The sequence below is a fragment of the Lepidochelys kempii genome, chromosome 17 (genome assembly GCF_965140265.1).
Source record: "Lepidochelys kempii isolate rLepKem1 chromosome 17, rLepKem1.hap2, whole genome shotgun sequence".
NCBI classification, from domain to species: domain Eukaryota; kingdom Metazoa; phylum Chordata; order Testudines; family Cheloniidae; genus Lepidochelys; species Lepidochelys kempii.
In genome coordinates this window covers 23,813,842-23,837,205 of record NC_133272.1, presented here as the reverse complement: position 1 = coordinate 23,837,205, position 23,364 = coordinate 23,813,842, and the positions used below count along the sequence as shown (strand labels likewise).

Here is a 23,364-nt window from a genome sequence, read left to right as displayed (position 1 = left end):
CCCACCCTGCCTGTGTGCAGAGCCCCGCTCCCCTTACACCAGCGCAGGCTTTGGGAGCGGCAGGAAGAGGAGGGTACCAGGCATCACTTTCACTTTCTGTTACGGAGACTTCTTGGTGGACGGTGCAGGTTGAGCGGGGCCTCAGCCTGGGGACGATGGCTGGTGAGTGAAGGGGCCTGGGCAGCCTCAGGTAGAGACAGGAGGGAGGCTGGGCTCTGCTTTGTCCCCCCTCCTCAGGCCCTGGTGCACACCCTGCCTGGGGCCTGGCAGCTGCAGGCGTGGGCAGCCTCTGCTCCTGCCAGACACGAGGCCAGGCCTCTGGGCTTGAGTAAATGCTCCTGCCTGCTCCTCCGGGGGGGGAGGGGGGGGGGGGCTGGTGCTGTGCTCTTCCCCCCCTTCCTTCCTCCCCTCCGGATGGGGCAAGCCCCCCCTCCAACTTCCCAATCCCTGCCCACTCCCTCTGGATGGCGCCAGCCCCCCTCCCACCCTCTACCCACTCTGCTCCCCGCCCCGATGAGGACTGTTCCATGGTATCCCGCCTTCCTTGCCACCTTCTGCTCAGACGGGGCCAGCGCCCTCTCGTTCCTCACTCCCCCCACAAGCGACGTGTCACAGGGGATGTTTGGCCCCTTTAAGGGCGTGAGGCCAGCCAGCCCTGTTCAGTTTTCAGCCCCAGCTGGGAAGGGGCCAGGGGTTTGTGGAGGGCTGAGGGAGCTCAGCTGGCGCAGAGCTCCAGGAGGGGGAGGGGCGGGGGGGGTGGACTGGCCCTAGAGGGGGCAGGCGGGGCTCCTGCAGCCTGTTTTGTGTTACTTTGGGTGGGTTTTTTTTGAAGGAATAAAGCATACCCTGAGGGAGGGCCCCAAGGTATTGAATCCAGCCTGGGCTAGGGAGAGCTGGCCAGCAGCCCCAGACCAGTGCCACAGCGTCCCCCACCTGTGCCCCACACAGAGCTGGCCCGTTCCCCTGCTCCCCCACCTGGCCAGTCAATGGCAGGAGCTCAGGGAGAGCCAGTCCAAGGACCCTTTGCGATGTGGCCGAACCTGCACAAGCAGGGAGCCTCCTGCCACAGGTGCAGAGCCCGTCAGTGTGAGCTGGGGCCAGGCCCGGCTGCCTGCAATAGAAAGATTTTTGCAAAGAAGCTGGGTGTCGGGGCCACTAGCTCCCTGGCTGCTCAGGGCTGAACATGCCATCTGGGGATTGTTAGCGCTTCATCCATACCCCACCCTGCCCGTGACAGGCTGTTCCCTGGCCCCATTTACAGAAGGGGGAACGAGGGCGAAGGTTAAGGCCAACATGTTCGCCTGGGTATTTAGGTCCCGAAATACGTGGCCTGACTATTGCAGGCTATTCGCACTTGGGTGCCTCGATCTGGGTTTAGGTGTCTAGCTGGAGCTGACTCTCCTCCTGGGCTGGGCAGGAGCTTGCTCTGGGCCTAGTCCATCACCGTTGGCCTTGGCAACACTGCCCCCAGTCAAGAAGTGATCTGGTGCCCTCCCTGCTTCCCCAAGGGCAAGCCCTGGGCTATAGACAACCTGGGAGCTTTAGGAAAAACAGTTCCGAGCTTTCAGCACTAGTGGCGGCGTTACGTTTACACACTCAGGGCTTAACGCCACAGGGGTGCGGCTGGAGCGGTCAGTGAATCCCTCCTACCCTGCTAGGAGGGGTTCTCCCATCGGCACATGCACGCCACCTCCCAAGAGCGCTAGCCCTGTGTACACCAGGGCTTAGGCCGGTTTAACTGCGTTGCTCTGAGGAGTGGAGTTCTACTGACCAAATTTCCTAGTGTAGTCCAGGCCTTAGGGGATGTCTGCACTTCAAACGTGGCAGTGGGGCCATTCCCTGCAGCGAGGAGAGGGGTTTCCCATCACTGTCGTTTATCCACCTCCCCAAGAGGAGGCAGCTAAATTGATGGCAGAATTCTTCCACTGACCTAGCACTTCCTCCACCAGGGGATGGGTTGGATAGATACAGGCATACAGCCAGAGCTACACTACAGACTTAGATGCTTGGGTGTGTGAAAAATCCATGCCCCCGAGCGCCGTAGTTACACCCACCTAGCCTGGGCAGACAGCACTGTGTCAGTGAGAGCTTGTCCCGTGGACACAGCTACTGCTTCGGGCGGAGGTGGATTAATCACGCCAATGGGAGAAACTCTCCCGCCGGTGTAGGGGCGTCTTCACTTAAGCGCTGTGAAGACGGGTGCAGCTGTGCTGATGCAGCCTTTTAAGCGTAGACTTGTCCTGCGTCTCTCTCTCGAGGGCGTGGATTGATTTGCACCTGGGAGACGTAGCTAGGCCCGATGTGAATTTTCAGTGTAGCCCAGCCCTAAGTTCCCTATGATATTCCCCTCCCGCTCCCCCATTGCGGGCAGGCTGTAACACAAAGGGAGCCATGTCCCCATTGCAAAAGAGAAGCCAGACAGTGTCACTCTGGGGAGGGGCAGAGTTAAGACTACTCATTAGCCCTTCTAGCTCTGCCACTTCCTGCCCGTTCAGCGCAGAGCCGAGCAGCTGGGCATTCTGGGTCACCAGGCTCTGGCCTCGCAGCTCCTGCAGCTCTGCGCTTTTCTCAGGGTTGCACAACCCATGGAAACATGGCTGTGTCTGGTGCTTCCTTGCTGCTCCTCTGGTGCGTCTGCCGTGTCTCTCAGACACACCCCGCCCCAACCCTCACTCAGTGAAATCCCTCCACAGCCGTAGCTGGCTTCCTTATGGGCTGGCATGGGCGGGCGCTCCTCTTGTGTCAGCTCTCTGGTTCCACAAGGGAGCTTAATTGCTTCTTTACCCTGACTGCAAGCAGCTGTCACGGCCACCAACAGCGTTTAACCTGACCATTTACTCACACGTGAAACAGTTACCGACATTGCCATTGGAGGTCTGAGCTAACTCCTCACTGAGGGCTGGGACAGGCCTCCCCGTGCCGAGCAGTGCAGCCACAGGCAGGGCTAACTGCAGGGTCTTGTCATGCCAGGAACAGCGAGGGACTCACTGTAATGAAGGCTGCGAGTCTGGAAAACGAAATGGAATCCTCATAAAAAAGTCCCGGGCTAGCGAGCCAGCCCAGTGTGTGTGAGTGCTTGTCAGGCGCTGGAGGCTGGTGGAGTGAGTGGGAGATCGGGGGGTTGTGTGTGAAGGAATGTGTGGGGTGTACGTGGAAGGCTGTGGGGTGGGCCATGGCTGTATCAGCTGGTCCCTACGGGAGCTCCGCTAGTGCAACCCCCATGCGAAGGAGCTGCCTGGTATAGCACACAGGGCCTGGCGCCGCCATGGGCAGGTGCAAACACCCCGAGGGCTGGCGGGGCCCCAGGGGAGGCCCCAGGGGCTCACATGGCTGCTCTTACAGACCGGAAGTTAAGCAACGTGCGGATCAGGTTTGTGGAGAGTGTGAGCAAGGCTGTGATCAGCACCCTCCTGGACGACCTGCTGGAGAGACGGGTGCTGAACGAGGAGGAAGTGGAGGAGGTGAGGGAGAGCTGCAGTAAGAAGAGCGACCAAGCCAGGTGTCTGATTGATGGGGTGAGGAAAAAGGGTGCCAGAGCCAGTGAAATATTCATCGAGAGCCTCTGCTTCAGAGACGTCCACCTGGCCTCGGAGCTGGGGCTCAGACCCCCCTCGGGTGAGTGGTGCCACAACAGCCGATTCTCCAGTCTCTGTGGGGCTGCATGCACGGGCAGCTGGGCAGGAGGCTGGGCTGGGCAGGGGTTCTCCCATGGGCGCTGGCCTTTGGGAGCCCCTCTCCGTGCAGGGTTCTCTCCCCCTCCAGGGTGTGTGACATGTGCATGCTGGTTATTAAATGAGCTGCAAAGGCCTGGGTGCTGCTGCCTGGGCCCATGTTTCCCACTAGCCACAGCAATGGCAGAGCCAATGTCACAGACGTGCCCTGCTCTTTCCAAACACAGCCTTTGTCTGCACTGGGATTCCCCAGGCCCCTGATTCCCAACAACAGGGCAGCAAGAGAGGCCAGGCTGACCCACACCTCCCTGCTGGGCATCAGCAAAGGACAGAGCAGCTTCCTGCCCTGAGCGGCAGAGGTGCTCGCCCAGCCCCATGAGTGTCCTGCTGGGGGTGGGGTTCCTCACACTGTGATCTCCCCTTGGTGCAAGGGCTTGGCAGCAGCTGAGCCAGGCCCCAGATGCTGCTCAGAGTGTGGAGATGCTGCCCTCTTTCCAGAGCAGGGAACCCGTGGCACAATGGGGCAGGGATGCCCTGAGTCCACCCACCACATTCCATGATCCTGTCACTCCCAGGTGCATAGTGGCAGTCGAGGGGCTATGCAGACATGGTGATGGAGAGGGACAACTCAGGCTGTCTCTGCTGAATGGGGGATACTCCCCCAAGTTGGACAGTCATGGCCCTGCCTATCCCAGCCCCCCAGCAGGCAGTGGCTTGTGCCGTCGCAGACCCAACCCATCGCACTAGCCAGTGTGGAGGGTGAGCCACCTCGCCTTGCTGCTCCCTGTCTCAGGAGGAGACGTGGGCTGTTCTGCATTTCTTCCTCTGCCTTTCCCAGTGGGGATTTCAGGACAGCACGTGTGGCTCCCAGCTACTAACTGCCTCCTCTCAGCTAATGTGGGGTTTATGATCCCAGGGTCTGCTGCAGAAACCCAGCCAGCGCCATCTCAGGAATGGATCTGTCCCTGCCCCCAGGAATTCGTCCAGCGGATCCAGAAGGAGGAAGCAAAGGAGGTGCTCTGTGCTGCTCCCTTTGGGCTCCTCCCCTGTCGTGTGTGTGTGGCAGAGACCCCAGAGCTCAGGCACAGCCTGCTGGCTACAGCAACTGGGCTGCAGGGGGTGTGGAAAGCACCCTTGACAATTTTGCCCCCCAAGCCCTACACCTCTGTCTGTGCCATGTGGAGCCAGAGGAGTGGTGGTCTCGGCGGTTTGACAGTGTTTGATTTTAGCTGCACGGAGACTGCAAGTTGCCCCTTTCTGCTAGATCCCGTTGAAGCACTGACAGCAGCGTGATGGCCTGGGGCAGCTGATCCGATCCCTTGGTCGCTGCGCCCAGCGCCAGACCAGCTGTGTGGTGTCAGGGAGGGGGAAGCCTTGGAAGCAGCAAGACCTTTCCGAGCCCTCCCTAGGTCACCCGAGCAGTTGGGGACCAGTCACCAAGAGGAAGCGAAGCTTCTCCATGATGCTTGTGAAGGTGCTGCAGGCTCCTCTGTGGAGGCCATGCCCAGCCAGCCCCATGCGATGCGGGCAGGAGGGACTAATCACAGGCAGGTTTGCTTTATACACCAAAGACCAAGATCATCCTCATGCTCCATTGGCCCCTTAAAAACGCTCTGAAGGCAGGAGCTCCGGCCCAAGGCAGTGCTTTCCTGGGGTTTTGCGCAGCCTCACAGACTCGTTTTTGCTAGCAGACCCCATTAGAAACCACCGCACACACTCAAACTACAGTAGCCCTCCACCAGCTGACACGAACCCCAGTCAGAGACCACCCCATGCTCCACCTCCTGCCTATGCAGACGTTGGGATCAGGCTGGATCCTAGCTCTCCCCACTCAGCCTCTGGCCCAGCTGTGCCGGGGTGTTTGGCTGTAGTGGCCCCAGCTATGTTTCTGGCTGTGTGTATCGTACTGGGCTAAGTTTGGCTGCATCCACCAGGATGACATAGACCCTTTCCCCTTCAACAACAGCCCCCATGAGAGGGTACTTGGGGAGGCCACTCTTCCTCCACAGAGACCCTACTGCCCAGAAGCCATGTGACAGTCTCCTTGTAGGGATGCTAAGGGGCATGGAGCAGAAGGGGCTCCTTGGTAATTTGAGGAGTGGTATCTAGAGATGTGGGTAACAACCTCCCTATGGGTCATGGCTCCATCCTGCCACGTGCACTGGGCCGCTAAAGTGAGGGTTGCGTCGTGACCGGCCCAGCGTGAGTTTTCCTTTCTTACAGATCTATTCCATCCAGGACAAGGCGACGCGAACCCGCCTGGCCCTCATCATCTGTAATGTTGAGTTTGACCATCTCCGCAGGAGGGACGGGGCTGACGTGGACATGAAAGGGATGAAGAGGCTTCTAGAAGGGCTGGGATACAAGGTGGAAATCCACTGCAACTTAAATGCCCAGGTACAGGATCTCCCCAAGACACCAGTGACTATCTCAGGCCCCTAGGGAAGATGCTGTGACCTTTGCTTGGTTCATTCCTGGCTCAGTCCCCCCTTGGCAAGGGTCCTGGGGCTGGTTCCTCCTAGGAGCTGCCAGTAGGGGGATGTCAGATCTCTCCCAAAGCCCTCTCTGGGATGGGAACACTCTCTCCATGGAATGCTCCATCCAAGAGAGCACTGGCTGCTGCTGCGGGAGGTCTTGCCCCGCCACCCCTCAATGGTGCTCGCAGGAGTAGCAGTCATTCTTCTGGCTGCTGTTCACTGACACTGCTGTCCCTGCGTTGCTTTCAGGCCATGGTGGAGACCCTGAAGCAGTTTGCTGCTCGGAACGAGCACCGGACCTCGGATAGCACCTTCCTTGTGCTCATGTCTCATGGCGTCAGGGCTGGCCTGTGCGGGACAAATTGCCAAGACGAGTCCACAGACATCCTTCCCATTGACACCATCTACAGCACCTTCAACAACAGGAACTGCCAGGCACTGCTGGAAAAACCCAAAGTGATCATCATTCAGGCCTGCCGTGGGGGTGAGCCTGCACTCTGGGACGGGGCTGGTGGCCTGCCACCAGGGGAAGGGCACCCACTGGAACGGGGATGTGGGAACGGGAAAACATGGCCTGATCTTGGCTGTAACTGGTGCCCATGTTTCCCAGAGAACGACGGACAGGTGTGGGTGAGTGACTCTGCAGAGCTCCCGGGAGATGGCTCCAGCCTTGCTCCGCTGCCCCCTGAAGGGTTAGAAGATGATGCAAGTCACCAAATCCACGTGGAGAGCGATTTCATCTGTTTCCAAGCTACAACACCAGGTAACTGGCTGCCGGGAGCTGGCCTGGGACTGTGGGGGATGGGGCTGTGACATGCACCGAGAGCATTGGCTCTAAATTGGCTGAGCCCATGCATCCAGCTCTGCCTGGGGTCCCTCCCAGCCCCGATCTGCTCTCTCTGCTCTGCTGATCTGCTCCCACCACGGCCTCCAGTAGCCTCCTCCTGGCCAGCCCTTAGGGCCTCTACTCCAGTCTCAACCTCCCAGCCACTCGCTGGGCACTGAGACACTGTCCTCTCCTACCCCTCTGAACATGAGCCCTTTTAGTGGGGCTGCCCCCTGCCACTCTCAGGGAATTCCCAGGGGCTCTGCCCTTGGTTCATCTCCCTTCACCCTCTGGACAGTTTCACAGGACTCAGCTCTCATCTCTATGCTGATGGCTCACACAGCTCTCTCCATGCCTCGCCTGTCTCCTGCCGTTCAATCCTGTCTCTCGACCTGGCTCTCTGACATCTCCCTTCGGGTGTCTAAGTTCCCTCTAAGCTGCGCGTTGCACAGCAGCCTATCAAGGGCCACACAGGTGCTTAGGGCTGCAGCGGGGAGAGGTGCCTCTCCCCTGGCCCCTGCCCCGGACCTGCTGCGGTGGGGAGAGACGCTCTCCCCCAGCCCTCGAGTTGCTGCGGTGGGGAGAGGGGCCTCTCCCCCGCAGCCCAGATGCTGCTGCGGGAGAGAGGGTTGGGGAGAGTCCTCTCTCCCTGCCGCAGCCCCGGGACAGCCTGCACCCCAAACCCCTCATCCCCGGGACCACCCTAGAGCCCGCACCCCCAGCCAGAGCCCTCTTCCCGGCACACCCCAACCCTCTGCCCCAGCCCTGAGCCCCCTCCCACACTCCAAACCCCTTGGCCCCATCCCCACCACATATCACCTCCATATTGATGCACATAACAAAATTCATTCCACACATGGACGTAAAAAACTAGAGAGAACACTGGCAGGAGGCCTCTTTTGAAAGCAAAGTTTAGATGCTGGAGCACAAGCCACCCACCCAACTGCCTGGAGTCCTCCCAGGCCAGCCCGTGTACCAGGAAGTCCAGAGGCTCATTCCTGACTGTGCCTAGAGCCGGGAGGCTGCACTCACAGTTTCTAGTAGCCTCTTGGCCCCCGGCCAGTGCTGTGTATCTAGCTCTGCAGAGGGGACTCACTAAACTGAATTGAGCAGAGCCTGGCTTGACAAATTTCAGAGTAACAGCCGTGTTAGTCTGTATTCTCAAAAAGAAAAGGAGTACTTGTGGTACCTTAGAGACTAACCAATTTATTTGGGCATAAGCTTTTGTGAGCTACAGCTCACTTCATCGGATGCATGCTGTGGAAAGTGTAGAAGATCTTTTTATATACACACAAAGCATGAAAAAATACCTCCCCCCACCCCACTCTCCTGCTGGTAACAGCTTATCTAAAGTGATCACTCTCCTTACAATGTGTATGATAATCAAGTTAGGCCATTTCCAGCACAAATCCAGGTTTTCTCACACCCCCCGCACCCCCCCACACACACAAACCCACTCTCCTGCTGGGAATAGCTTATCTAAAGTGAGTCAGCAGGATATGAGTCAGCAGTGTGCCCTTGTTGCCAAGAAGGCCAATGGCATTTTGGGATGTATAAGTAGGGGCATAGCGAGCAGATCAAGGGACGTGATCGTCCCCCTCTATTCGACATTGGTGAGGCCTCATCTGGAGTACTGTGTCCAGTTTTGGGCCCCACACTACAAGAAGGATGTGGATAAATTGGAGAGAGTCCAGCGAAGGGCAACAAAAATGATTAGGGGTCTGGAGCACATGACTTATGAGGAGAGGCTGAGGGAACAGGGATTGTTTAGTCTGCAGAAGAGAAGAATGAGGGGGGATTTGATAGCTACTTTCAACTACCTGAGAGGTGGTTCCAGAGAGGATGTTTCTAGACTATTCTCAGTGGTAGAAGAGGACAGGACAAGGAGTAATGGTCTCAAGTTGCAGTGGGGGAGGTTTAGGTTGGATATTAGGAAAAACTTTTTCACTAGGAGGGTGGTGAAACACTGGAATGCGTTGCCTAGGGAGGTGGTGGAATCTCCTTCCTTAGAAGTTTTTAAGGTCAGGCTTGACAAAGCCCTGGCTGGGATGATTTAATTGGGGATTGGTCCTGCTTTTGAGCAGGGGGTTGGACTAGATGACCTCCTGAGGTCCCTTCCAACCCTGATATTCTATGATTCTATGATTCTATGTGCCAGCAATGCCCCTCTGCCATGTACATTGGTCAAACTGGACAGTCTCTACGTAAAAGAATAAATGGACACAAATCAGATGTCAAGAATTATAACATTCATAAACCAGTCGGAGAACATTTCAATCTCTCTGGTCACGCGATTACAGACATGAAAGTTGCTATATTACAACAAAAAAACTTCAAATCCAGACTCCAGCGAGAAACTGTTGAATTGGAATTCATTTGCAAATTGGATACAATTAACTTAGGCTTGAATAGAATCATAGAATCATAGAATATCAGGGTTGGAAGGGACCCCAGAAGGTCATCTAGTCCAACCCCCTGCTCGAAGCAGGACCAATTCCCAGTTAAATCATCCCAGCCAGGGCTTTGTCAAGCCTGACCTTAAAAACCTCTAAGGAAGGAGATTCTACCACCTCCCTAGGTAACGCATTCCAGTGTTTCACCACCCTCTTAGTGAAAAAGTTTTTCCTAATATCCAACCTAAACCTCCCCCACTGCAACTTGAGACCATTACTCCTCATTCTGTCATCTGCTACCATTGAGAACAGTCTAGAGCCATCCTCTTCGGAACCCCCTTTCAGGTAGTTGAAAGCAGCTATCAAATCCCCCCTCATTCTTCTCTTCTGCAGGCTAAACAATCCCAGCTCCCTCAGCCTCTCCTCATAAGTCATGTGTTATAGACCCCTAATCATTTTTGTTGCCCTTCGCTGGACTCTCTCCAATTTATCCACATCCTTCTTGTAGTGTGGGGCCCAAAACTGGACACAGTACTCCAGATGAGGCCTCACCAATGTCGAATAGAGGGGAACGATCACGTCCCTCGATCTGCTCGCTATGCCCCTACTTATACATCCCAAAATGCCATTGGCCTTCTTGGCAACAAGGGCACACTGCTGACTCATATCCAGCTTCTCGTCCACTGTCACCCCTAGGTCCTTTTCCGCAGAACTGCTGCCTAGCCATTCGGTCCCTAGTCTGTAGTGGTGCATTGGATTCTTCCGTCCTAAGTGCAGGACCCTGCACTTATCCTTATTGAACCTCATCAGATTTCTTTTGGCCCAATCCTCCCATTTGTCTAGGTCCTTCTGGATCCTATCCCTGCCCTCCAGCGTACCTACCACTCCTCCCAGTTTAGTATCATCCGCAAATTTGCTGAGAGTGCAATCCACACCATCCTCCAGATCCTTTATGAAGATATTGAACAAAACCGGCCCCAGGACCGACCCCTGGGGCACTCCACTTGACACCGGCTGCCAACTAGACATGGAGCCATTGATCACTACCCGTTGAGCCTGACAATCTAGCCAACTTTCTACCCACCTTATAGTGCATTCATCCAGCCCATACTTCCTTAACTTGCTGACAAGAATACTGTGGGAGACTGTGTCAAAAGCTTTGCTAAAGTCAAGAAACAATACATCCACTGCTTTCCCTTCATCCACAGAACCAGTAATCTCATCATAAAAGGCGATTAGATTAGTCAGGCATGACCTTCCCTTGGTGAATCCATGATGGCATATATCACATTAGTGGATGTGCAGGTGAACGAGCCTCTGATGGTGTGGCTTATGTTATTAGGCCTTGTGATGGTGACCTCTGAATAGATATGTGGGCATAGTTGGCAACGGGCTTTGTTGCAAGGATAGGTTCCTGGGTTAGTGGTTCTGTTGTGTGGTGTGTGGTTGCTGGTGAGTATTTGCTTCAGGCTGGGGGGCTGTCTGTAGGCAAGGACTGGCCTGTCTCCCAAGATTTGTGAGAGCGTTGGGTCATCCTTCAGGATAGGTTGTAGATCCTTAATAATGTGTAGGAGGGGTTTTAGTTGGGGGCTGAAGGTGACGGCTACTGGCGTTCTGTTATTTTCTTTGTTTGGCCTGTCCTGTAGTAGGTGACTTCTGGGAACTCTTCTGGCTCTATCAATCTGTTTCTTCACTTCAGCAGGTGGGTATTGTAGTTGTAAGAATGCTTGATAGAGATCTTGTAGGTGTTTGTCTGTGTCTGAGGGGTTGGAGCAAATGCGGTTGTATCGCAGAGCTTGGCTGTAGACGATGGATCGTGTGGTGTGGTCAGGGTGAAAGCTGGAGGCATGTAGGTAGGAATAGCGGTCAGTAGGTTTCCGGTATAGGGTGGTGTTTATGTGACCATCATTTATTATCACTGTAGTGTCCAGGAAGTGGATCTCTTGTGTGGACTGGACCAGGCTGAGGTTGATGGTGGGATGGAAATTGTTGAAATCATGGTGGAATTCCTCAAGGGCTTCTTTTCCATGGGTCCAGATGATGAAGATGTTATCAATGTAGCGCAAGTAGAGTAGGGGCGTTAGGGGACGAGAGCTGAGGAAGCGTTGTTCTAAGTCAGCCATAAAAATGTTGGCATCCTGTGGGGCCATGCGGGTACCCATAGCAGTGCCGCTGATCTGAAGGTCTACATTGTCCCCAGATGTAAAATAGTTATGGGTGAAGACAAAGAGTGGGGGTAACAGGGTATGGTACTGTAGTACAGTCAGGGCCCAACAGCCCTGGATTTCCTGCAGGAGATCTGTGACCTAGAGACTTGGAATGGGAAGCCCTCTAGCTAGCGAGCTTTCCAGAAAGCCTTGCAGGTGACAGTCCCTCTCTGGGATAACCAGAGACTCAGATCTGTTCTGCTTTTGCCCTTTCCATTTGTTCTCTGGCCTGTGCTGTACAGGAGATCAATAGTTCCCAAAGTGGGGTCCACCATGGGTCACATGAGGGTCAGTCCCTTGAGCCAGGGCCAGAATATGCCGGAACAATGTTCTGGCACTTTTGCTGCATGGAGGAGCCCTTTTTAGACCAAAACGGCATCCCCCGTGCAGTGTGACCGCACTGTGTGGGGGTCGCACTGGCAGGGCGTTCTGCTAGGACTGGGAATGAAAGGGGTCCAGGACACTTAGTAAAATGCCAAAGGAGTCCTTGGGGGAGCAAAGTTTGGAAACCCCTGGCTTAGATCATTGTAATGGCCTTGGAGCTGTGTGGCCACCTATTGCCTCCCAAGCACCTTCTCGTGGTTGGAGGTTGCTCTCCAGCCTCTCTGTGGCTGTCTCGTCTCTTCTGCAGCCCGTGGAGACGTCACAGTTCACAGAGTAATTCAGACACAAAGGATCCTGTGTATTGAGCCTCCGGTGCACACTGGTCCCCTGACTGTATTTTAGGCTCCCTCTCCCAGCATCTAACACAAAGGCTTTCAAAACAAACCACAGCCTGAGGCAGGTTTCAGAGCAGCAGCCCTGTTAGTCTGTAGTCGCAAAAAGAACAGGGGGATTTGTGGCACCTTAGAGACTGACCCATTGATTTGAGCGTAAGCTTTCATGAGCTACAGCTACAGCTGGGCCCAGCCCCTCCGCCCTGAGGGTCTGTCCGTCTCTCCCTGCCTGGAGAGCTTTCTCCTGCTTCTGGCAGGCTCAGCCACCCTCAGCCTGCAGCTTCTGGCTGCCTTTTACCATGGGACCACTTGGTTCTCCTGAGGCGTGGCTCATCCTTGTCAACAGGGCTGGCTTGGCCTTCAGCTCTCCAGCCCATGGGGAAGCCACCCTGGTACAGGCCCCTTCTGGCCTCAGCTATGAATGGGTCTGCTTGCCATAGTGCTGTACCTGTGGCAATCCCTCGCAGCCCTCGATCGCCAATGAACAGCCTTACCAGCCTGACCCGCCTGTTCCTCTCCCCCACCCCGCAGCGACTGGCCAGAACCGCTCAGCTTTGCCCTCCTAGTAATTCCTCTTCTCTTCCCTTATCTTCAGCCTCATTGAGCACTCCCAGCTGCTCTGTGAAGGGTGATAGCCCCAGCCCCCACATCTCCCGTGTCTGTTATAGTCTAGAGGGAGAAGCAGCCCTGCTCCAAGTTGTGTAACAGCCCTTTTTCTCCACAGACACTTTGTCCTGGAGATCTCCAAAAACTGGCTCCGTCTTCATCACCTACCTCATAGAGCAGCTCCGAACCAATGCCTGGCGCTTCCCCTTGGAGGAGATCTTCCGAAAGGTGACTCTGTCCTTCCTGCTGGGTGACTGGGAACACGCTCCCCTGCTAACCATCAGCAGTACCACAGCAGGGACCTGTCCCCAGCCCCATGAGGAGCTCTGGCTGCTCATGCAGATCATCCCCTACAGGCATCCACAGTATATTAAAAACGTGCTCCGTGTCTGTTTGACCAGGGGAATCTTAGCAGAGTTCACAGCGCACGTTTTCAGGGGAATCTGAGTGGAGAGGCAATGGCCTGGCCGGATCCACAAAGGAACCTAGGCCTTGCAGTGCCGAATTGGAAGCAACCTGCCACCTAGTGGATTCCACCTCCCTGTGAGGTGCATGGGGGGAGACAGGCCCAAAGGATGGCATCCACAAAAGCCAGCGTGGTAGGTGGGGAGCCACCTAAGCTGGCCAATGGGAGATGCCAATGAGAGGGGTGTGTGCTAAGCCCCATCCCTCGCAGAGCGTTAGGCACCTAAGCCCAGGCTGCAGGGAGGTGCCTGTCTCCCCTTGTGCTCCACAGCCAGGAACCCCTCTGTGTGAGCTGTTTCTTGCAGGAACAGCGGTGGTGCACCCCAGCTCCACCCCATATGACCAGGGGTGGGGGCGTCCTCTGTCATAACTAAGGCTAACATTCTGTCATGGGTATTTTTAGTAAAAATCACAGACAGGGCGCGGGCAACGAACAAAAATTCACAGAAGCTCGTGACCCGTCCCTGACTTTTCCTAAAAATAACAGGGGTGTCTGACCACTTGGGGGAGTGAAGCTCGAGCCCTGTGTGGGGACACTGACAACCCAAGTGGGGTGATGGGTGGGGGGGATTCCAGCGCCTATGGCAGAGGCTGGAGCTGAAGCCAAAGAACTCGCAGAGGTTTGTTAAAGTCACAGAATCCGTGACAAAATCGTATCCTCCCTCAAAACCTTAGTCTAGTGGTCAGGGCTCCCCTGGGATGAGAGAGACCCAGCTTCAAGTTCCTCATCTGCTTGAGTAGGAGTCTCAGGAGAGGACACTAACCACTGGGCTCTAGGATAGTCTGTTGTGGGGCTCCCTGGTCGCTCCTGTTGCAGCCATTCCTCTGTGGATAAATAATTAACTGGGCTGGAGACAGAGTGTGAGTGACCCTACGGTCCAGTGGTCAGAGTGCTCATCCTGTTCTAATCCCACCTCCTCATCAGGCAGAGCAGGGAATTGAACGGGGGTCTCCCACATCCCAGGTGACTGCCCTAAGCAGGGGGATAGAGGACACATCTTCCTGTCCTCTCCCCATCCCCCAGTTGTTTTGTATGGAGTTAGGCATGCTCAGAGCACACCTACTGGACTGTCCCCCACAGGCAAGATAGGTGGGGGAACTAGGGTGACCAGATGTCCCAATTTTATAGAGACAGTCCTGATATTCGGGGCTTTGTCTTATATAGGCGCCTATTACCCCCCAACCCCTGTCCTGATTTTTCACACTTGCTGTCTGGTCACCCTAGGGGGAATGTCTGTCTCCACCTAGCTTGAGGATTGTGCTGAGAGTTAGGTGGGAGATGGGCCTTTGAGTGCATGGCCAGCGGCAGGAATATAGGCGTCTAGGAGACGTTTCCAGTAGAAGTATAGAGTTTATGTGCCTACTGCTGAGCAGCAGTTTTGTGGGCCACAATGGTGCCTAAAATTGGGCTGCAGGTGCCTAAATCCCTTTGTGGGCCTGGGTCCAGCCCTGGGATGGGGTTCTGCTGTGAAACTTCCCTCCATCCATACCCACTCAAGCTGTTGTTCCAAAGATGGTCCAGTAATGTACATTTCAGAAACAAACAATTTACTTACTTTCCTCCACTACACAGCTGGTAAGTGCAGACCCTGCAGCTCTGCTGGGAAGTGACTGTGGGGACATTCTCTGTGTCAATCTGACTCACACAAATCACATTGTTTAAGGCCAGAAGGAACCATTGCAATGATCTAATCTGACCTCCTGCATAATGCAGGTCAGGGAACCTCACCCAATAATTTCTGCATCAAGCCCAGACCCTCTCCCCATCTTCTCTCCAAGCCTTCTGGTGGGGGCAGGTTTTTGTCCATTTCTTCTCCCGCCTGGGACCCTGGTTCCTCCACACTGTTACCTCCCCTTGCCTTTCCCCATCCAGCCCCTTTTTCTTTGTCTCTCTCACCAGCTGCCATGGAACCTTCCAGCTCCGCCCTGCCATCCAGTTCTCAAAGAGCCACTGCCCTGGAGAGTTTGTTCAGAAAGGGTTTTGGTGACCTCAGCAGCGTTCCTTGTGTTCTTGGGCCCGACAGGAGCAGCCTGGGCATGGCTGCCATGGCAGGCACGCACTGTGACATGCATAGCATGTGAGGTGTTTGTACCAGAAGTGGCTCGAGCACGCAGGTGCTCTAGTGGAGGTAGAGGTGCAGCCTGGCTGTCATGATCATCATGCAGATTCCCAGGGGAATTTCTGCTCCTGATTCTCCCTGTTCTCCCCAACGTTATTCAAGGTCCATGCTTTCTAGCAGCAGATTGTTTTGTGTTTAAAGTGCTGCCGGTCCCCTGGAATTGTGACTGATCTGACCTCTCCTCCCAATCTCAGGTCCAGCTCTCTTTTCAAAATTTTCCTCGTCAGATGCCCACGAAGGAAAGAACTACCATGATAAAAAAGTTCTATCTGTTCCCAGGCCATTAGAACCAGCCCCACAGTAAGTATCTTCTTCTGGAGTCTCTCAACAAACATTTCTACTATGACCAGTAACTGCACATGTTTTGAAGGGACAGGGCTCTCGTTCCAGATGTAGCACATAAATTCACCTTCCATTCCTGATTCCAGATTGACCAGGGTCTGGCAGATCTAGATTCTACTTCGACGGCAGCTTCTCCCCTTACGTTAGGGTTCAGGCGACTTAGATCTCCCCATCCTCTGAACTGAACTAAAATCTCTCCGTAGACACTGGCTGTTTGAAGGAAAAGGCCTGGACAGACAAGTTCTAGTAGTCAAAACTTTCTGTGGCTAATCCTCTCTTCTTAGAGCAGCTTTGTGCTTGAAGAAATGAGTGACACGTATCACAGAAAAGGAGTGTTAATTCTAGGGAAACTCAGGGGAAGCCACAAGATTTACAGCTCTCCAGGAAGGAAGAGGAAAGAAGCAAGAGGGGAGGGAAACTCGGCATCCGGAGAGTGCAATTTCAAGCCCTAGTGAAGCAATGTAATAAACAGAAAACTCTGTAATCCTCTCCAGGGCACTGGAACTCTGAGCAGGAAGCAGCATGGGGAGAAGGGGCAAATCATCTCAGCCAAACAATAGCTTCTCTGAGACTGAACCATATAGGTAGTGGAGAATGGGAATGCAGCAGCTACAATAGCTGGATATTAGTAAAGCAGAAGTTTATTCAGGGGTGAGTGTAAAATGGAGCTCTTACCAGCACGGAGCTGCTCTGGCCCCCCCAGAAGGGGCAGGGCCTCGGGCGGAAGAGGTGGGGCTGGGAGTCAGCATCCCCCAGCCAGTCCATCTGCGCTCCCTGGCCCATGCTGCCCGGGGCTCCAGCGGTGATTTAAAGGGCCCGGGGCTTTAACGTTGCTGCCCCTTTTGTGCACCCCCATCAGTGGCCCTGCAAAAAGGGGCAGCGACATTAAAACGGTAGGGCCGGTACTGGTGGCTACTTTTTACCGGTACACCATACCGGCCTGTACTGCCTTACTTTCACCCCTGAGTTTATTACACTCTTAGCTGAAATGATCTCCCACTGGGCTGGATGTGATACTCTTGGGATGGAAAACCGGCAGGAGGCTCAGGAAAGAAAGGAAATGATCTGCAGCAATGTATCCTGTGGGAAGAACAGTGTTAGACCTGCTTTTATCAAATATCGGTCATTGTGAAGGAAGAGAGGGGAGTAAGTTGGCGGGGTTGGGACCATTAACAGGGACATGGCCAATCCCAGAGTGTAGAAACGTGGGCAGGAAATAACAAAATGAGATTCATGGTGGAGAAATGCAGAAAATTCCTTTTGTGAAAAAAACACTCAAAACAAACCCCCAGCCAGGAAGCAGCGCTGCTGAGCGGGAGCTTGGGGCTTTGGTAGCCACAAGTTGTAGTGCAATAAGCCAGTGATTTGCGTTAAACACAGAGACAGCAAATGATGGAGCAAGGGCGAGTTGACTGTTCTGGGCACAGCATCACCAGCAAGGCACTGACCGATTGGGGGGAGTCACAGAAGAGCAAAAGACTGTTTGTTATGATGGAGGGCACCCAGAGTTCCGGGCACACGTGTAAACCAGTTGTAAAACCCCTGCAGAGTGGACAGATGTGCACAAGTAAAAACCTCTCTCAAGCTCCCCAAATTCAGTCTCTCCCCATCCCCTTCCCCAAAACCCCTGACCCTGGAGATCAGAGGCAATGGCCCATTTACTGGATCAGACTAGGAGGCAGAGGAAGGGATATTGATGAGCACCGCTGGGATGCAGAATCACTGGTGGAAGAGCCAGTGTCTGTCTTGCAGTGACCGTCTTTGCTGAGGAAGGAAGTGACAGGACGTTCAGAGAGCTGCATTTATATTCAGCAGGGACCAGCCTTGTGTTCTACCCTGCTCCTGCTGCCTTCAAGGGTATGATATCCCTAAGAGCTAAGGGAGTTCCCCAGGCTTGCCTGAAGGAGCTCCGGCCTAGAAATGAGACTCCCATACACATGGCATCCTTAGCGAATGCAAAGTCCCTCCTGGGGAGAAAGAGCCACTGTGTGGCCCGTGCTGCCAGGCTGCACTGGTGAACTGTTGCTCTTCTCTCTCCTCTCCAGATAAGACAGGGCATGTCCCATGGGGGCCCTGCCACAGTCAGCGTCGGCACCTTCCTGAAGGACAGCGTCTGCACGTTCAACACTGGCACAAAGCTCAAGGTCTCTCCTCCGGCTGCCTGCACACTTTCCGCCTGTAGCTTTCCTCTGCACTGCCAGAAGTGCCTTCAGCTTCTCACCAGCCCCTTCCCCTGGGGAAGTGCCTTCTCTTTGTGACAGAACAACCATAGCATCAGCCTTGAAGCTCCTGCTGCCACATCTCTATAAAATGGCTTTTCCTAGCGAGACAGCAGCACCCTCCAGCTATCTAGATCCTACAGCACTGACATCCTAGAGGGCCCCATCCCTGAGATCCAGTACACACTCTGATCATTCCCTCTGGTAGCCAGACTTTGAGTCCCCAGGACAGTCAGATAAGTGAGTCTCAGCCACATCCTTCTTGGTAAAAAGCTGGAGTCTCCCATTAGGGATATCAACACCAGGGGCGTCTTCACTGTAGTTAGCCCAGGCTCTTGTCCCCTCCCCTCCGCATATAAAACCCTCTCTCCTGGGCTTTCCACCTGGGCTAGCTGCCCCAGCTGAGGGTGGGTTCGAGCATGGTGCTGCTTTCACTGCGGCTGGGAGCCTGCTCACTTTGCCGCAAGGATGAAAGCTAAATCACTCGAGTGCTGACTGTCCACCTCTGCCTTCCCACAATCCCCCCCAGGTGCCCAGGACAGGCGTGTTCCACAAATGCACTGGGAAAGAGTCATACAGCGGCTCACCTTACAGCAGCACAAAGAACCATGGGCTATGCCCCAAAGGTGCTAGCGACCCACAGGGGAGCGCAGCACCAGTGGGGACGCAGTAATTTGGGCAGGGCTTTGCAGTGTGGCTGCTCACAGCCAGGTTAGACTAACCCAGTGCTCACACCCGGTGCTGATCACCCAGGCTAATTCTGCTGAACTCTGAGGGGAACATGGAGGTTAGCCAGCAGCAGCTGTCTTCTCTTGCTACCAGCGATTCACAGACCCCCTGGAATGGAAGGGGCCTGTGTCCGTTCCCCTTACAGCGAGGCTGGGTTAACTGAGCTCACTCCAAGTCATCCCCACTAGATGGCAGCCAGGCTGAGCCTTGAATAGTTGCAGTGGTGATTTCCCAACCTCACTGAGCTGTTCGCTACCTTGTTCTCATTCTCCGTAATTATAGGGCCACATTCTGCCCAGTGTCAACTCCAGACTTCAGAGAGCTGAGGCTGCAAGTGGTCCATGACATTTGGCTTAGTGCTTAACCCACATTTCTCTATTAAAACCTAAGCCCATCACTTCTGTCCTTGGCACCAGTGCTAAGAACAGATCCCTCTCCCTCTAGAACAGCCCTTTTTGTCCTTAATGATGAGCGAGAGACACCCGTCTACACCACTACAAGGCAAGAACATCAGGAAGGGAGCAGGGTTCTTTGGCATGATACATGGGGGGTAGAACTAGGACTAATGGAGTGAAGTGATGAAAGGAGAATTTAGCTTTGTTGCTTTCTGGGCTATTCCTATGGCTGGGGCAAGGGAGTAAGCAACTCCTGGGACCAGAGGTGTCCTTGCCCCTCTCCGCCGTTGTGCTGCTTTATGGGCACACTCTCTCCGGTTTCCCTGTCTCATTGCCTGTGGTTACTTTTATAGGTGGTTTTACCATGTTCTTGAAAAGCGATGAGTGTAGGGACGGGAACGGCAGTTTGGGTGGTTTTAGAGACATCAGAACTCATCTCGGGGCCATTTTAAAAAATACTTTTCTGTGCTTGTGAGCACCTCTTCCGATGGATTGTTTCTGGCCATTTGTACCCTCATTTCCAGAGATGCCAAGAATCAGCAATTCCCTTTAGCTCTAGTTCATCGATTTCATACATTCCAAGGGAAAAAAGGACCATTGTGACCTTCTAGTGTGACCTCCTGTAGAGCACAGGTAAGAGACCTGCCCGAACTTAATTCCTAGAGCAGAGCTTTGAAAGAAACATCCCATCTTGGCTGAAAAATTGTCAGTGATAAAGAATCCACCAGGACTCTTGGTAAATTGTTTCACGTTCAGCTGTGGGTGCTCAGCCCTCCTAGAAATCAAGCTCTTGATGCCTCCCAGACTTGTCTGACTGTATTCCCAAAGCAGAGTTAGGAGAACCATAGGGCTCTATAAGGAGTATTTCTATCTGAAACACCAGCCCTAAGAGGCCATGAAGTGGTGCAAGGACATCATCCTCTGCAATGCAGGCTCCATCGCAGCCCCGATTGGTGCTATGGCATCAGAAGCCCTAAACTGGCAGATAAATCCCCAGCTGTCTTAACCCACTTCTGCTGTAACACCTAAAGAATCATCACGATCCCTCTTTCTGCCATCGAGGGGCTGCAAGGAACACTTGATTACTAATCAAACTCAATTCAGTGCCTGCTAAGCCAACGGCTACAGTGTAGGACTAAGGTAGCAGAAAAAAAGGGAAGAGATGGGGAAGGGAGCAACTGTGTCTGAACCTGAGGACCGAGGTATAATAGCGTCTGCAGGTGTCTCGCCCACAGAATTCCTTTGTACATTGAAAGTGGGCCTTTCACAACGTTCTGCCAAAGGGTCCAACATTCATGTTCTGGCTTTGCCTTTGAGAGCGGAAGGGGGAAGTGCCTTTTATTCCTTTATGCTTTGTGTCTGCATCCTCTGACCCTCCCTTCAGATGTTGTTAATCTCACAATCGCTGGGCTGTTTCTCAAATCCCCAGCTCCTAGGGTTAGGTGATTATGTGAGGATCTCAGCTTCCATTTGAAAACGAGATGGAAGTTTCTAGCTCTCTTGGGTACAGAGGAAATCTCAGTGTGACCGCCCCCAAAAGCTCAAATCCTAGGAGACCAGTGAACAGAACCCCAGTATATTGCAGCCAGTCTCAGGAATTTGGGGTGCCTGATGCAGGACTTTTGAATGCTTGGCGTTGGACAATACCAGGAATGATTTTAGGGTTCCCACAAACCTCTCCACCTTGATTACTGTATTTCAGTGGGTCAGGCTCATTCTGTGGAAAGGAACAATTCCAATTTCATGATGGCCCATGGTCTAAGTTTAGGACTCCATACTGCTCGATCCACAGCAGAATCCCACTCATTATTAAGGGTTGGTTCAGAAGCCTGTCACATTCAGCATCACTCACTAGGAAACAGGCTCTCTCTCAGGACCACCATTATCTTTAACCTTTCTCCGCTCTACATTTCCTTCCCTAGAGCAATTCCTGCTCCACCCCCACCTGCTCCCCCCACCCTAATAGTCCCAGCTTCTGGAAGTTGTTGGTTTAAGGATACCCTGGTACATGGGGTTGCGTTCCTGAACATCTTGGTTAATAGCCATTGACTGTTCATCCTCTATGAACTTACCTAATTATTTTTTGAATCCAGGTATGCTTTTGGTCTTCACAACATCTGATGGCAGGTTGACTATGCGTTGTGTGAAGAAATACTTCCTTTTGTTTGTCTTAAATCTGCTGCCTATTAATTTTATTGGGTGACCCCTAGTTTGTGTGTTATGTCAAGGGGAAAATAACACTTCCCTATTCTCTTTCTTCATACGTTCCTGATTTTATAGACTTCTATTTTCACCCCCTCAGTCGTCTCTTTTCTAAAATGAACAGTCCCAGTCTTTTCAATCTCTCCTTCTATGGAAGCTGTTCCGTCCCCCTTGTCATTTTTGTTGCTCTTCGCAGCACCTGTTCCAATTATATCTTTTTTGAGATAGGGTAACCAAAACTGCACACAGTATTCCAGGTGTGGGCGTACCATGGATTTATATAGTAGCATTGTAATATTTTCTCTTTATCTATCCCTCTCCTAATGATTCCTAACTTAGTTAGCTTTTTTGACTGCCACTGCATATTGAAGTGAGCTGTAGCTCACAAAAGCTCATGCTCAAATAAATTGGTTAGTCTCTAAGGTGCCACAAGTACTCCTTTTCTTTTTGAGAATACAGACTAACACGGCTGTTACTCTGAAATTTGTCAAGCCAGGCTCTGCTCAATTCAGTTTAGTGAGTCCCCTCTGCAGAGCTAGATACACAGCACTGGCCGGGGGCCAAGAGGCTACTAGAAACTGTGAGTGCAGCCTCCCGGCTCTAGGCACAGTCAGGAATGAGCCTCTGGACTTCCTGGCACACGGGCTGGCCTGGGAGGACTCCAGGCAGTTGGGTGGGTGGCTTGTGCTCCAGCATCTAAACTTTGCTTTCAAAAGACTAACAGGGCTGTTACTCTGAAAACTGCATATTGAGGGGATGTTTTCAGAGAACTATCCACAGTGACTCCAAGATCTATTTCTTGAGTGGTAACAGCTCATTTAGACCCCATCATTTTGTACATATAGTTGGGATTATTTTTCCCAGTGTGCATTACTTTGCATTTATCAACACTGAATTTCATCTGCCATTTTGTTGCCCAATCACCCAGTTTAGTGAGGTCCCTTTGTAACTCTTCACAGTTTGCTTTGGACTTACTTATCTTGAGTAATTTAGTATTGTCTGGTTTCAGAGTAACAGCCGTGTTAGTCTGTATTCGCAAAAAGAAAAGGAGGACTTGTGGCACCTTAGAGACTAACCAATTTATTTGAGCATAAGCTTTCGTGAGCTACAGCTCACTTCATCGGATGCATGTAGCTCACGAAAGCTCATGCTCAAATAAATTGGTTAGTCTCTAAGGTGCCACAAGTACTCCTTTTCTTTTTAGTATTGTCTGCACATTTTGCCACCTCACTCCCTTTTCTGGATCATTTATGAATATGTTGAGTAGCATGTCCCAGTACAAATCATTGGGTGCATCTGCTATTTACCTCTTTCCGTTGTGAAAACTAACCATTTATTCCTACTTTTTTTGTTTCTTGTCTTTTAACCAGTTACTGATCCATCTTATCCCATGACTGATTATGGGATTAGTTTGCTGAAGAGCTTTTGATGAGCGACCTTGTCAAAGGCTTTCTGAAAGTCCAAGTACACTCTATCCACTGGATCATCCCTATCCATGTTTGTAGATCTCAAGGAATTCTAAGAGATTGGTGAGGCATGATTGCCCTTTACAAAAGCCAGGTTGACTGACTCTTCCTCAACATATCGCATTTATCTAGGTGTCTGAGAATTCTCTTCTTTACGGTACTTTCAACCAATCTGCCTGGTATGGAAGTTAGGCTGTGATTGCCAGGACTGCCTCTGGAGCATTTTTAAAAAATCAGGGTTGCATTAGCTACCTTCCAGTCATCTGACAGAGAGGCTGATTTAAGCAATAGGTTAAATACCACCGTTAGTAGTTCTGCAATTTCACATCTGAGTTCCTTCAGAACCCTTGCATGATACCGTCTGGTCCTGGTGATTTATTACTGTTTAATTTATTAACTTGTGACAAAGCCTCCTCTATTGACACCTCAAGCTGGGACAGATGGCTCGGGGGTGGGGATCTCCCCTGTATCCTCTACAGTGAAAACCAATCCAAAGAATGTATTTAGCTTCTCTGCAACAGCCTTGTCTT

General features: G+C 52.9%; 1 protein-coding gene across 3 annotated transcripts; it reads left to right on the top strand.

Annotated features, from left to right (window-relative positions):
• The first annotated feature begins 85 nt into the window (after window positions 1-85).
• LOC140899904 (caspase-1-like) lies at window positions 86-22,414 on the top strand. Of its 3 annotated transcripts, XM_073316198.1 has the most exons (9): window positions 86-162; window positions 3,343-3,615; window positions 4,588-4,685; window positions 5,895-6,068; window positions 6,398-6,632; window positions 6,759-6,911; window positions 13,015-13,124; window positions 15,676-15,781; window positions 17,869-22,414. In XM_073316198.1, the coding sequence occupies exons 1-8, from the start codon at window positions 156-158 to the stop codon at window positions 15,766-15,768; spliced, it is 1,143 nt and encodes a 380-aa protein (XP_073172299.1). In that variant the 5' UTR covers window positions 86-155; the 3' UTR covers window positions 15,769-15,781; window positions 17,869-22,414. The 3 variants fall into 3 exon arrangements, with proteins under 3 accessions (XP_073172299.1, XP_073172300.1, XP_073172298.1); XM_073316199.1 differs by lacking the exon at window positions 86-162 and having other exon boundaries at window positions 775-3,615; window positions 4,600-4,685; XM_073316197.1 differs by lacking the exon at window positions 86-162 and having other exon boundaries at window positions 776-3,615.
• The last annotated feature ends 950 nt before the right edge of the window (window positions 22,415-23,364 follow it).